The 15324-nt window shown below is 34.5% G+C and overlaps 2 protein-coding genes and 1 long non-coding RNA gene across 3 annotated transcripts; 2 read left to right on the top strand and 1 right to left on the bottom strand.

Annotated features, from left to right (window-relative positions):
- Nucleotides 1-361: 361 nt before the first annotated feature.
- Nucleotides 362-6543, bottom strand: LOC146952178 (squalene monooxygenase SE1-like). The gene is made up of 8 exons (XM_085741091.1): nucleotides 6172-6543; nucleotides 3084-3195; nucleotides 2804-2978; nucleotides 2175-2343; nucleotides 1715-1933; nucleotides 1330-1605; nucleotides 864-1142; nucleotides 362-769 (listed from the first exon to the last, which is right to left on the bottom strand). The coding sequence occupies exons 1-8, from the start codon at nucleotides 6403-6405 to the stop codon at nucleotides 659-661; spliced, it is 1575 nt and encodes a 524-aa protein (XP_085597217.1). The 5' UTR covers nucleotides 6406-6543; the 3' UTR covers nucleotides 362-658.
- Nucleotides 6544-9146: 2603 nt separating this feature from the next.
- Nucleotides 9147-10421, top strand: LOC146952177 (uncharacterized). Its single transcript, XR_015024975.1, has 2 exons — nucleotides 9147-9851; nucleotides 9942-10421. It is a non-coding gene; the product is annotated as an uncharacterized LOC146952177 (long non-coding RNA).
- A 2524-nt stretch (nucleotides 10422-12945) lies between these two features.
- Nucleotides 12946-15118, top strand: LOC146952176 (DNA binding protein). Its single transcript, XM_085741090.1, has 4 exons — nucleotides 12946-13276; nucleotides 13389-13584; nucleotides 14428-14514; nucleotides 14742-15118. Exons 1-4 carry the CDS (start codon nucleotides 13047-13049, stop codon nucleotides 14892-14894), a joined length of 666 nt encoding a protein of 221 aa, XP_085597216.1. The 5' UTR covers nucleotides 12946-13046; the 3' UTR covers nucleotides 14895-15118.
- The last annotated feature ends 206 nt before the right edge of the window (nucleotides 15119-15324 follow it).

Here is a 15324-nt window from a genome sequence, read left to right as displayed (position 1 = left end):
TTAAATTTCACTTATGAAAATGACTCGAGCACTTACTGAATCAGTACTTATTAAGCAGTGTTATCTCCTAATGCTTCCTCAATGTTAGAATGAGTTGTATTATCAAGGTTGGTTCAGTGCAGTTTTTTATGCAAGACAGACCGTGACCAAACTAATCAGGGATTACCATCCCTATTTGTTTTAAGTTTGTAAATTTACATTTACAATGACGACTGATATCAGGGATTTATATCAGACGCAGTGACATGATGAATTGTGGATGGTAGTTTTAGCTGGCTTTTTGTGAGTAAATTGGATATGCTCCAAGTGCAACCGCAAAGACTAATATATCAAACCGAATAGGACCATAATAGCAAAAAACTTTCCCTCAAGAGTTTTAACATTGGTGCATTTCTAGCCTTTAGAACTACATTCGGACTGATAACCTCTGATTAAGAGGTATGGTAGTTATAGTCTGGTATGTAATGGATTCAATTTTCTAAAATAGCAAAAAGGAACTGAAAAGACTTACATGCACTTTTGAGATCGTACCAGATACAAACTACAAAGAATACACACTATGCCAAAATGTATACATATATCTATTTGCATCAATCTTTCATCAATTTCTCAAGAATGGGTGATAAAGCTAGCTCATCTTGATAGCAACTTTGTTTTTTCAAAATGCATTTACTGGGGGAGCTCTGTAATAAGCTGGAACAGTGGCAGGGAAAAACATCTGTCGAATTCCTTCGGCCTTAATTATGGGTAAAATGATTCCAGATGCACCCTAGGAATAGATAAATTTGGTTTTGATGAGTTAAGTTTCATGCTATTTATTCAGATACAAAAAACTGAAATAAAAATAATGCGGTAATACTTACAGAGAGTAATCGAGCTCCAATCCACACCCTCTTAGGTGAAGGAAATGGTAATAGTAAACGGCCAACACCAAATACTGCGACAGCAAAGAAATGGAGAACCAAGCTTATGGGCCGAGGGTTTAATCCTGAAAGTAAAGAGATCGGTCCTTCTGAGAATAGGCCTCCAAGGCTCAGATAATCAAAACAAGCTTGGCGCATTTCCTTCCTTGCTTCATCGGGGGATGCACTGAAAACCTTGTAAAGGGCTCCTGCCAATGTATTTATGGTGGATGCCACAGGCTGCAAATTGAATGACAAGCATTAGTGTTTTGAGCTTTAGAAGTATTGGATGAAGTCAATATTGGTGCATTGAAAGGCATTCTGCTCCATCTTATCAATTGGATCACTGGTAAATCCAGATAGCTTTGTGACTGCTTATTTATTTGTGCTGGAAACTTACAAAACCAAGAAAGGCAGACAACATTACCTTACGCAAGGTATAAAAGGATTCGAGGTATTTGCAAAGTGTAGGTGCATCGTTCAGGTCACGCATAGGCTTGAGAAGATTTCTCAACACCACAATGTCAGACAATGCTACGGTCATTCCGCCCCCTGTTAGTGGATGACGCATGTTGAATGCATCTCCCATCAGTACGGCTCCAGGAGTAGGACGAGGATCTGCTGGCATACTTCTGTTCGGCATTGTCCTTATGTTGCCTTTGTCCACTGCGGCTATGAATGCATCATAAAGCTCAGGGGGGACCTGCAATCATTTTCAACGTAATGTGAACAAAATTCTACTCTGAAATAAAAGGGTAAACGACATGCCAAGGCTAAAAAATAATTTATAGAACTTGGAGAATGATTGGTACCTGCGGAGCAACTGTCGTCTTTAGATACTTTGTCATATCACCGTTTGAAATAGAAGGAACCTTCGTTCCAGGTACATCAACCAGACAACGAATCTCTGTACTGCTTATAGGATAGAAAAGAATTGGCGAAGGATCTCCAAGTATGACATGGCCGTGATTAGCACATGGAAGTTCACAGTTCTCTAAAATTAAGCCAACAAAACAAGAGGGATTATCTACCTGCAAACAAAGCAATATAAGATATTAATCCAGAATTAGAATTCTACATACTGCTCCTTCTATGCATGACTAAGAGCCTTTAGTAGTAAGAAAACTCTGAACCAACCGCTTTTGTAAACCAAAATAACAATCAATGAATTACGGAAATTTTTTATTTGGTAGTTGCGGCTTATTTCTTAGAAAGGAGTTGACAACATGACTGGAAAATCCATTACAGAATCATTCTGAAAGGAATTCTCACCTTAGGGTTGCAAAGAGAACGACGCAAGTTTGAGAAACAGCCATCACAAACAATGGTAAGAGGAGCGTATGCTGCCAATGCGTGACCATCTTTATTCTTGTATTGCACACCTTTGATTGTCCCCTTCTCTTCAAGTAGGGAAATGACTGTTCCCTGCTCCATATTTACACTGCATATATTGAAAAAGGAAAAACATTGCTTAAATACGAGTTAACAGGAATATATCTTCAGAACAATTGAAGTTTAAAAAAGTACATTCAAAATTCTCAAAAAATCATCTCTGATAATATTATGAGTTTATATCAACTGGCTGTCCTTACTCCGTAGGATGATATGATCAAGTACTAGGAGACACAAGCTAATAGCAGAAAACTTTCAATAGAGCTAATTTGGTTCAGGTAACATGAGTAAATTAAATATCAACCCAAAGGGCATCTATATCGAAAATAGAAACTGGGGTTAAATTATATTTTTAGTATAAAGATTAAATCCTAAATGTAGCAACGAATGACAGGCAGTTCCAACTTCCAATAATCTAGCAAGTCAATCTATATATATGACAAACAGATACTAGTAAAGGAAAGATCCACACGCATATATTATACATTCACAAGGGAAGAAATGATTACTTGGGAAGTGAGGCAGCCTTCTCTCGCATCCTCTGAATAAAACGCCCGTTGTGAAAGCTTCTGCCAGAGACATCTGAGTGAAACTTTTCCAAGGGATAAGAGAGACGGGTATGTTTCCCGTCCTTGAAAAGAGCATAACCAAACACTCGCTGTGCATCAATATTGTCCACACAATCTGCAGTTAAACACAAGACAGTTGTTAGGCAGGAAGATCTTAACACAATTTCCTCTATAGCACTCATAATCCACCAAAACCTAAATGTTCAGTAATTTATACTACCTTGAAGCCCGAGTTCAACTAATTTGAGATAGCCACCAGGCTGTAGCAACTCTCCAACAATTCTGTCAGGCTCACTCAGATCTCTTTCAATAATATGCACTCGACGTCCATCCTATATTGCATAATATTTTATATAGTCAATACTCATTTGTATTTTTATTAAAAGAAAACAATACTCAACACACAGAGGTTAGCACAACTCGTTAGACTTGAAAACTCTAAAAAACTATGTATGTCCTGAATCTACCTGATCAACAATACAACAACAACAACAACAACAACGCCTTATCCCACTAAGTGGGGTCGGCTACATGGATCAAATGCCGCCATAATGTTCTATCAAAGACCATATTTGGATCCAACTCATTGACCTCTAAATCTTTTCTAATGGTTTCTCTAATAGTTTTCTTAGGTCTTCCTCTACCTCTTTTAACCTGACTCTCCTCCATTTGATCTATTCTTCTTACCACGGCGTCTACGGGTCTTCTCTCTACATGTCCAAACCATCTAAGCCTATTTTCTACCAACTTTTCTACTATAGGTGCTACCCCCACTCTCTCTCTAATGATGTCATTCCTAATCCTATCATGTCTAGTCTTACCACTCATCCAACGCAACATCCTCATCTCCGCTACGCTTACTTTACTCTCGTGTTGGCTCTTAACCGCCCAACACTCCGTACCATACAACATTGCCGGTCTGACTGCTGTCCGATAGAACTTTCCTTTCAGCTTAAGTGGTACTTTCTTATCGCACAAAACACCTGAGGCTCTTCTCCATTTCAACCACCCAGCTTGAATACGATGATGTACATCAGCTTCTATTTCTCCGTCATTTTGTACTATGGACCCAAGATATCTAAACCGTGTAACTTGGGGTATGATATGATCTCCAACTTTCACCTCTAATCCATTTCAACCACCCAGCTTGAATACGATGATGTACATCAGCTTCTATTTCTCCGTCATTTTGTACTATGGACCCAAGATATCTAAACCGTGTAACTTGGGGTATGATATGATCTCCAACTTTCACCTCTAAGGTAGACCCACTTCTCCTTTTACTGAAGTTACATTCCATATATTCCGTCTTGTTTCTACTCAGGCGGAAACCGTACGCTTCTAAGGCTTGCCTCCAAGTCTCTAGCCTCCCGTTTAACTCCTCCCTCGACTCACCAAGCAAGACTACATCATCTGCAAAAAGCATACATCTCGGTGCTAACTCTTGGATGTGTTCCGTCAGTACATCCAAAACTAAAGTAAAAAGATAAGGACTTAGGGTTGACCCTTGGTGCAGTCCTATTGTTATGGGAAAATCTCCGGTATCCCCATCCTGCGTCCTCACACTAGTCGAAGCCCCCTCATACATATCCTGGATAGCTCTAATATAGGCAATCCTCACCCCTTTCTTCTCCAGGGCTTTCCACAAAATCTCTTTAGGTACTCTATCATACGCCTTCTCCAAATCAATGAAAACTAAGTGCAAGTCTTTTTTATCCGTCCGATATCGCTCCATCACGCGTCGAAGTAAGTAGATCGCTTCCATAGTCGACCTCCCAGGCATAAAACCAAATTGGTTATCCGTAACGTGAGTCTCTTTTCTTAGTCTTCGCTCAATTACCCTTTCCCATAACTTCATGGTATGACTCATTAGCTTAATTCCCCTATAATTCGCGCAATCTTGTATATCCCCCTTGTTCTTATAGATTGGAATTAAGGTGCTTCTTCTCCACTCGTCCGGCATTTTCTTCGTCCTCATAATCTCGTTGAAAAGTTTTGTGAGCCACCCAATTCCTCTATCGCCAAGACTTTTCCACACTTCGATAGGTATGTTGTCCGGCCCAACTGCCTTGCCATTACTCATCCTTTTCAACGCTTCTTTCACCTCGTGCTCCTGAATCCGACGATAATAGTTATAGTTTCGGTCCTCCTCTCTGATGTCTAACCTGTTAGAGTCTGGTAAGATCTCATATCCTTCGTTAAATAAGTTGTGGAAATACTTCTTCCATCTATCCTTAATATCTCTCTCTTGCACCAAAACTATACCCTCTTCATCCTTAATACACAAACAATATATATTACTGGCAAAATAGAAGATCAGCCAGTGAAAGGTATAGGCTGCAAAACGCATCACAAAATTTAATTCTCTTATGTGGTCAAATTGCAGGCAGTATAACTAAAAAGTGACCAACAAGTTTGGGTTTGCATATTTGAGTTTATCGACTGGCATAAACACTTGTGAAACTGTTTGGGAAAACTTACAAAAACAGCTTACGACATGTCCATAACCTGTTTTCAGCTTATTTCCATAAATTCTCCAGGATATTTTATGAAAATAGCTTCTAGCATATATTGAAACAACTTTATTTTATCTTTTGGTATAGAAATAGCTTATACATAAGCACTTATGCTATAAACTTAGAAGCGCTTAATTAAGTTATTTATCCAAACAAGACCCACAATATATAAAGCTTTTTAATAAAATCCTGAGGTGTATATATAAAAGATCTACTGAACATCCAATATTAGTCAACATCACAATCCCATGAGAGACAACAAGACACATTATTCCAAGTGTTCAATTGGATAACAACCACACAACAAGCCCGTGATTACAGCCTACTGCAGATTGTCATGTTGTCATTTTCATTCAACAACAAAGGTACAATAGACAAAACATTATTTTGTTTTACTTTCATTGGTGTACCACTGACACCTCTTATCCGGTGTTCAACATGTGTCTGTGTATTCGACATTAACACAACAACACGTGAATACATTCAATTAACTCATTTTCTCAAATTATTACAAGTGGAAGTGTCGTGTCAGTGATTCATAGCTTTTCATTGGTCAAACAACTCTTTCATCACGCTATTCCTCTCAAATAGATTCAAAATTTCAAAAAACAAAAACACGAAACTAAAAAAAAATATCGAATTATTTCCTTTTAGCTATATCAACTTTATCTAAGATTTCACGTCAATTCAAAAACCTCAACAATATAAAAACAACGCCAAATTCAATATTCATAATCAAAATCCACAAACACAATTTAAAAAATAATCGGTTAAATCTCAATACAATAATACCTTCCCAAGTGTATGAGCCAAAGCAGCCCCAGCAATACCAGCTCCAACAATGATAACATCAGCATCACCGTTAAGTTTCTCCGATTGAATATCTCCGGCATCAGTACTCGTCACGCTATCCTTCACCTTGTCATTCACATCATCATAATTCCTCTTACCGGAGAAAATCAAATTGTATAACGCAAAGAGACTCAAAACAGAGCTTAAAATCCAACCGATATTGTATAGATCCATATCGGAGGAATCTCGCCGGAGATGGTGACAGTGGTGATGACGACGGAGAATTAGGTGTAATATTTTGTGTTTGAGATTCTTCTCTCTCTCTCTCTCTCTGCCAAGTTGGCAGAGGAAAAAATGAAGGGTTTTGGATGTAACAGAAAGTGAGGGAAAGTAGGACGCATTTTATAATGCATGAGAGATGCGAGACGGCCACGGACGCATGTTATTAGCTGTCTACTCTTTGAAAACCACAAGAGAAAGGATTTGTACTAATGTGCGCCGTGTACGTGTTGGATAAGACTCAAAGTCCCGCGCTCTTTTGACTCATATCAAATGTTCCTTTCCTTGCTTACTTCAGCTGAAAAACAACTAAAGAGTAAACAAACCCATTATTAGAAGGAATAATGATATTTTGACATCCATTTGATTCACAACTTTGTTGACAACCTTGTTTTTCTCACTTCTTATTGGTCAAAAACAATGGAGAGAGAAAAAGGAAGAGAGAGAATAACAACATCATGTGAGTATGAGAGAGAAAGTTGTCAAAAAGTGGTTGTTAAAATATCATTTCTCTATTAGAAGAGTCGTGTGGTCACAATTTTAAATTTAAACTATTCCATTATCAGAACAATTGTGCGGTCACAAGTTTAAATTTAAACTATTTAGTCACACTCACATTAAATAACAATTTAATTTTTAGATTGAACAATTATTGAAGAAAGTCTTGCATGGTCACAAGTTTTTGGACACACCACTTAGACACACACATAAAAATACATTTTATTTCATTATTTAAAAAAGAAATATTATTTAATTATTTTCTCTTTCTATCTTTTTCTCAATTGTGTATGTGTGTCTAAATTTAGTGTCCAAACCCTTGTGTTCAAGCAAGTATTTTCCCAATTATTGATCAAAGTTTACTTACTTCTTAATCGAACGTAGAATTATTATGATTATTTTTCGTTGATATACTCCCTTTGTCATTTTTTATAAGAATATGTAACAAAAATCATGTGTATTGGAAAATTTGTTGAAGTAATACATTTATCTAGAATATGTATGACTATTACTACGTTACCCTTTAAATATAAATGCATTCAATATTATTTTTCATATTTTAAAACAAATTGATAGTATTAATAAATGGTACATTTTTTGTCAAAAAAATAAATGTTATATTTAGATAAAGAATAATAAATGCATCTGTAATTTTGTATATGTCTTACATCTAAAGACAAACAAATTTTTGTAAATAATCTTGTAATTAAAGATGAAGAGAGTGTATATATTTTATATGTGTGCACGTTTAAATTATCTAGATTTAGGGTTGTGTGACCAACTAAGAATTATCCAAAATGCAATTTTTTTTGTGGTGTCTGGGGTATGAACCTCGAATCTTGCATATATCATACATTCTCCTTATCAACTGAGCTAAGCTCACGGGGACCAAAATGCAATGTTTTGAAACTGCAAATTATGTTTTATTAATTTTTCAAACATTGTATTGGTATTTTGCAATTCTCTAATCAAACAAATTAGGCTGCCGACTATTTTGCGCCCCATGAGTATTGGACGACTGATCCAACTCCCACTCTCACGTTGCATTGACTGCCCATCCTTCCTGTAGTAGTTCCTAGTCGGTCATCCATTATTCCACTGAGCCATATAATTCCATGCATGATGAAATTGTTAGGATTGTTCTAATTAGTTTATATGAAGAAATGATAAATAATATCTAAAATTGTAACATGTTGAATTTCATAGTTAGGTTAGGTGTTGTTCGATTTAACACCAATCAGTAGAAAACACCAATAACACGTTAAGTCCATGCATTTCATGTTGATTCTAAGACCGGTACCTCATGATGCAAACACATTAAAAGAACATTTTAATTTCATAAATGATGTGTCATTTAATGTGGTATCCATGTAAAATATCACATATTCATTTAACTAATTTTTTTTTTGACAAAATATTCATTTAACTAATTGATGTTTAGTGTTCACGAATTCGAGAACTAATGTATTATTTACTCATAATTTAAAATTAGTTTGAGAATTGATTTGACAATATAATTAACCTTTTTTTAAAACAACATAATTAATCTGTGTAATAAACATTTGATTTTCTCACTTTAAAAAAATGATTTTCTCACTTTACTATTCAGCTTATAGAAGTTAAATTTCACATAAAGTGCACCGATTATTTTGAGGATTAAATACAAGGTCCATAACTACTCTTTCAAACCAACCTAATTCAATTGCTCTCGAATAAAATGATTAGACTCAAGTAGCTAATGATCTTTACCAAATGATTAATTGTTTGGAAAAAAACACGAGTTCAATTTTTAAATAGAATAATTTTGATAAAGTGTTACTTACCTTGAGATTGAACTCCAAATTAATAGAACTTCTCTTGTGAACAGATGGATTAATAAAAAAAAAATATCAGTTATTTTTTTGGTAGGATAATGAAGTGATCAAGAGTACCAAAAAAGTAGGGCCGAAATTGCACCGGGATCCTTGCGTTCTGCGTGCAAAGCATGGCTTATTTTATATCCTATTTTCTTTCCTCGTGTTTGAATTTTTTATTGTATATTTGTATTGAGTCAATAAATTGTTCATTGTTAGATTTATGTATACCTATGATTAATAAGCAGTAAAGCGATATTTGTAAAGCAAACCAAAACCATGGATGACAAATCAATGATCTACGTTCTCTAAAAAATAAAATCAATGTGCTGCATGTAATTCCAAATTCAACAGTATATTTCCTTCGATAAGGACAATGAGCAATTTTTAGAATAATATTTGTTTGATCTGTATATAAAAAAAGAACAGTATTTGATGTTTGTTACGACTAATGGAATCTTAGTCCTACAATTTATTTTTGTAAAATAGTGTGAAACTATTTGTTCTATCTTTGTTTAATTATATATATCTTTGTAAAATAGTGTAAAATGATGATAGAGAATACGGGCGTCTAGTAAATTAAGAATAATTAACCTACAAACAGATGTGATAAACTGTTCTATGATTTTTTGTCTAAACACATTTTTATCAAAGGAAGACATTGTATTTCATTTAAAATTAAGAAAACAATACAATATTAAATGCGGATTATCTATTTTATTTTCCTTAAGCTTAAGAATCGATCTACTCATTGTTTGTGCTTATGGCCTCCATAGCTTTTGTTGTTCGACCTAGGAGTCGCCAACTCCATTGATTGTTTCTCCTCGGCCTCAATTTAGGGGCACAAATGGAAATATGGTTTATCGGCTCCTTTTCTTTGCAACTTGGAAAAGGTTGGAAAAGACGCAGGCCCTGTGAGATTTTGCTCTTTTTTCGTTATTAGCTCATGTGTTCCGAACTCGGGAAGTTCTATGTCTTTGTCCTCTTTTTCTCGCTGCAATCTCTCTCTTAGATGTTTCACGTCATACCAAACACAGTGTTTTGGACATTGTTAAGTATACTAGATGACTAAAATTTTGCCATATATGATCAAGTTATAACATGCTTGTGCTAATTATATAATTTATACTTTGTTTTCAGGTGCAAGACTTGGTATCACCAATTGCTCTTCTGGGTCTAGTCATGATATAGGGATGTGTTGAAGTTTACGCTCTTCTGGGTTAAGTACTTAAGTATGCGTCAGTTGATTTAGATGAAGTAGGTTTTGTCCATGTGAGTTTAACTCAGTTGGCAAGGACAATGTATAATATATGCAAGCTCCGGGGTTCAAACCTCAGACACTATAAAAAAAAAAAATGAAATAGGTTTTAGTTTTATATGCAATAATGCAAAGGTCTTTTGGTATACTGATTCATTAAGTCTGTTTAGTCCCGTGTTTAAGTTTTGTTGTGTTTTGGTGATGTTTAGATGGGTATTGTGGCTATCTTAAGTTTTAGTTTTATGTCAATGACATCTTTGATTGTATCATTTGTCTATGATTATTTTGTTAGAGTCATTTTATAGACAAATGTGGAGTTGTACTTTAGTTATGAATCAATTGCTGAAACTTTTGCTTATGAATCAATTTCTCTTTTTAAATTTTAATTTAGTTTTGCGCTTGAATATTTATCTGAAAAAATTCTAGTTGTACAAAACAGATACTACCACCCTTAGGGGTCGTTTGATGGTCAGGATAAGAAAAAGGCAGGATATGATAGGATATGAAACATGATAGGGATATGATATATATGATATAGACAAGATAAACACTATCATATCATGTGTTTGATGCGCACATGATAACAACTCATATAACTTTATTTATATCATATTAAATGACAAAATTACCCTTGTAATCAATTACATTTTTAACTTTTTTTTTTCATATTGTACATATTACAAAAACATCAAACAAAGAGGAAAAATTGAAATCGATACAAAAATAAAGAGAGGAATCTATAAAAAAAACAAAAAAAAAATAGAAATTTGTAAAACGAATTGGAAAAAATTGAAATAAAAAAAAAAAGGAGGAATGCATAAAAAGAAAATGACGAAGAGGAATTGAAGTCGGAAAAGAAAAAAAAATGGATCTATAAAAAGAAGATAGATGGAATCTATAAAAAGAAAAGGACTAAGAGGAATTGAAAGAAAAATGATATGAATCCATGCAAAAATAAATTGATATCAATAATAATGATGGATGAATTGAAATCGAAAATGATGGCATGAGCAATAGGAAGAAGACGACGAGTGGATGAATCGGGTAGAGAGGATTAGGGTGAGGGTAAATTTAGGATTTCTCTTATCAAACCTGATAGGTTAATTTTAACCCAGCTAAAACTCAGGATAGAAAATACAAAGGAGTAATATGATATGATAAATTAAAGGAATAATTTATCATATCCTATTGGTGCATCAAACGAATGATTGAAACAGGATATGATATATCTTTCATATCCTGACTCTCTATCTTGACCACCAAACGCTTAAAGTAAAAACCAAAAATACGTGAGAAATTCATAATCCCATTAACAGCCACATTCCATTGTTACCAATTAAGCCACATTCCATTGTTACCAAAATAGACTAACTCCTAATGATTGTATTATTTATATGCAAACATAATGATTTTTAATTTGTCAAGACTCTAACTAAGTATTTATTACTTTTTTAACATGGATCTAATGTTTTAAAATTTAGACGCAAGATCGAACTAGTGAAACCTAGGAGTATAATATTTCTTTCATTCAATGTACATGCATATATCCCCCATCCATTTTTTCTTTTAATATTTTGAACTGTATGCCATAAATAAGACGAGACGGGTGGCCATGATTTTACTGGAGAAACATTTCCAAGGAGATAATCTATTTCCCTTACTTAAATGCATCATTTTTTTTTAAGAATCTAAATCAATTTTTGTTTACGGAAGTATAAAATAAACCGTTATAAAATAAAATAAAAAAACTTTGGATTCAACAAAAAAAAAGGATAAATTTTTGGGTTAATACCTTAAATAAACACTAATTTAGCAATGACTATTTTTTTTAAGAAGCCAAAAAAAATTATATATTAACAAACTAGGATAAGCTGTTTCAACACAAGGTATACGGAAAAAAAAAAACCCATCAAGATTACATAACCATACAACCAGTCAAGTTCACTACTAAAACATAAAAACAAACAACGCTAAGATCCTCCTTTTAAATAAATTGTCTCTAGTATGAACACGATTCAAACCCAATCGCCAAGCAAAAATTGAGACTTTGAAAGGTACGACTTTAAGCCAAAGAACATGAGAATTATGGGGAGTAGAGTTCTAAAACACCTATGTTACTTTCTTATAAGCACTGCTAATTGTGTAACTATGAGATGCGTGTAAATGCCAAATCCATCTATCCTCTGTAGCTAGCTGCAAAACAACAGATGTAAGCCGCTCCACATACTCCCCCCACCAACTCCTCTTCCCAAACAAACAACCCCCTACGCCACTTCCATGATTCACCATTCACTCCCCACCCCAAAGTAAACATCTCCGCTACCGTCGCCAACTTATTTTCAACTAGCTCGAACAACCTATGAAACCTAACCTCTATCCAACTAAGGGGCTTTCCAAAACAACGTAGAAGACCCATCCTCACCTTACGACTGATATTATCGGTTAACCAACTTCCATCTAACACCCCAACACCCTCTCTAATATTATTCACAGTCTTCCACCGCACGGACCCCACCTCCAAAACACAACCGCCCCCTAACCTCTCTGTAACACACACACAACACCCTATACCATAACTCCCATTTTCCTCCAATATTAGCAATAACTAGCTTATGTACAAGAAATAACATATTCCATTCCTATAATTTTATATTCTTTATATTTTACCTTCATTCTATTATTAAAAAATATTTGTCGAAGTCTGTAAATAGCTTTTGTAAAGAGATAAAATGTCTAAAAAATGGTTTATATAAAATATTTAAACACGAAGAATTAAAAATGATAGAGCTTAGACATTTATTTTTTATTTAGCTATATATTTTCACATCCAACTCAAATTTTAAGATTAAAGTTAAATAAACATTTCAATATTTTTTTGACACAAAAAGACATAAAACTCCTCCAATTAGACATAGACATGAAGCTCAAAAAAAGCGGTGGAGCGGGAACTAGCATTGGTTTCCTGTAACTGTAAGAAGCAGAAAGCTATGGATTTTGGGTGCAAGGACGTTAATGTTTGGAAAGAAGCACTTTCATCTTACCCAACTCAAATACAATCACTTTCTCTCTCCAAAAACAAACCCAATTTAGTTTCTCTTAACGAATTTTATTGCAATGAATTACCTTCCCTCATTCACCAACGAAACCCTAACCCTTTCATTACCACCCAAGAACTCTCCAAACTCATGCAATGGAAACTCACACGTGGCAAATGGAGGTAGGTTAATCACTCACTTCTTTTATTTTATTTTATCTTTTGCTATAGAAATAGCTTATACTTACGCGTTTGTGCTATAAGTTGTTTATTGACTGTTCTTTTTGCTTTTTAGGCCGCGTTTGTTGGATTTTGTTTCTGCACTAGATGAAGATGTAGTGAAACGTGCTTCTGAAAAGGCTTTTGAGAGTCTACCTGATATATCGAAAGCGATTTCTGAGCTGAGTGCGTTGAAAGGTGTTGGTCCTGCTACTGCCTCTGCTGTATTGGCTGCTTTTGCTCCGAATTTAACTCCTTTTATGTCTGATGAGGTATTTTTTCCTTCAATTTTGTTTCATTACAATTCACACTTTCAATTTAATCCCTTATTATCATTATCATTATCATGATCCTAATGTATGTACTATGTAATATTATTTTGGTTTGAGTTAATCAGCATTTTAGTCTTGAAATTCGAAGGGGTAATTTAGTAACTCAAATTTGCGACATAATGATTTAGTTTGTTAAATTAAAGAGCACTGTCCGTATAGCTCTTTTTCCGAATTTAGCACTCCAAATTTAAGGTTCTATGATCGTCTTGATGCAACATTAGACTATTTTAAGGCAATATGTAGATTTTTCATGGGTTTTTGTGGATGTTTTCGAAAGAGATACGTCCTTTCATGAATGGACTAAATCGACTGTGTTCGGCTAATTTAAAGGACTAAATTGTCATTTTGTGAATTTGAAGTACTAAATTGTTCGATCCTTGAGGTTTTGATGAGCAAAATGCTGCTTTACTCTATCTTCTTTCAGTAATATTTCTCAGAATAAGGCCTAACTGGTCATTAAGGCGCGTAAGAATAATGAAAATTATCAATTAGTGCTCAAAGGTTTTAAATCTAGGTCGAAATTGTGCCTAATGAGAGCTAAAACATCCCTAATAACTATACTGAAAAGACTATTTTCACCGACCTTTTTAAAGACTAAATCATATAGACCTCAATATATTTTCTCAAGTATCAGTTTGAGCCCTTGCTCTGCTTTTTGTTTTATAGTTATGTAAGAATTGTCCTCAACATATTGTTCCAACAATTATTGCGATTATTTATTGCTTTTCATTTATTTTTGGTTTTTCTTGTGATTATGTCATCATTGGCTGCACCACAATGCAGGCCATGCAGGCTGCTCTTGGAAATTCTAAAGATTATACGCTGAAGCAATATCTTATATTCGCCAATAAACTGCAGGAGAAAGCAAAGGTACTATTTTGAACTCAACTGTGATTATGTAATTATGTTGATGGAAATAATTTTATCCGCATAATTAAAATAACTATTCTTTCAGTCTTTCGTTTTATAGTATGACCATTTTCTGTTTTACAATTTGCGACATTAATATATGAAGTAACTCTGTAACTGTACCGTTTGCGTGTTAGGAACTTAGCTGTGTTAATTTCATGAATATCTGGTTGGAAAATAATGTGCAGGAACTAAGTTCAGAAGAGACCTCGTTTACCCCATCTGATGTAGAAAGGGCTTTGTGGTGTTGTGCTATACGGAAGTTATCAGCACCTAAATCAAATAAGGATCCTGAGAAGACCAATCCAAGCAAGAGCTCTAAAAGAAAGAGAAATACTTGACATAAAAAGTGGACCAATTAATTTTAGAAATTACAAGTAGTGTCTGTCCTTTTATGCTATTCTACTTTTGCCCCCCTTGTTGTTGGTAAGCTGTAACCAAATCGAAGTTTCATGTTTTGTTTTTTATAAGTGCTAACATTCCTTTATTGAAAATGGGCTTGTGATGGAACTTAGATGCTTGCATGGACTTCATCTTGTTGATGAGCAATTCTTGTTGATATTAACACAGCATGGCTGATCAATAATGTCTCATTTAATGCTTGCATGGACTTCATCTTATTAAACACGGATCAATAATGTATCACACCTAAGCCATTCGTTTTTTTTAAGAGTACGAAGTAAACTTTAGGCTCATTCCCCATAAAAGTTGGTTGGTTCAGTTGATAATCATTTGTGGGTTTAACTCGTGCTGCGAATTTGAGAGCCTCTT

The sequence above is a fragment of the Medicago sativa genome, chromosome 1 (assembly GCF_051527215.1).
Source record: "Medicago sativa cultivar Bolivia chromosome 1, Bolivia_mono, whole genome shotgun sequence".
Taxonomy (NCBI): domain Eukaryota; kingdom Viridiplantae; phylum Streptophyta; class Magnoliopsida; order Fabales; family Fabaceae; genus Medicago; species Medicago sativa.
The sequence above is the reverse complement of the archived record's forward strand: the minus strand, read 5'-3'. Positions and strand labels throughout refer to the sequence as shown.

Coding starts and splice junctions, on each gene's coding strand:
- LOC146952178 (XM_085741091.1), bottom strand. CDS start 6,405: ATGGATCTATACAATATCGGTTGGATTTTAAGCTCTGTTTTGAGTCTC. Junction 1,934..2,174: donor GTTCTCTTTGCAACCCTAAG/GTGAGAATTCCT, acceptor CTTTGTTTGCAG/GTAGATAATCCCTCTTGTTT. Junction 1,143..1,329: donor CCTTTTATACCTTGCGTAAG/GTAATGTTGTCT, acceptor TTCAATTTGCAG/CCTGTGGCATCCACCATAAA.
- LOC146952176 (XM_085741090.1), top strand. CDS start 13,047: ATGGATTTTGGGTGCAAGGACGTTAATGTTTGGAAAGAAGCACTTTCA. Junction 13,585..14,427: donor CTCCTTTTATGTCTGATGAG/GTATTTTTTCCT, acceptor ACCACAATGCAG/GCCATGCAGGCTGCTCTTGG. Junction 14,515..14,741: donor AACTGCAGGAGAAAGCAAAG/GTACTATTTTGA, acceptor AATAATGTGCAG/GAACTAAGTTCAGAAGAGAC.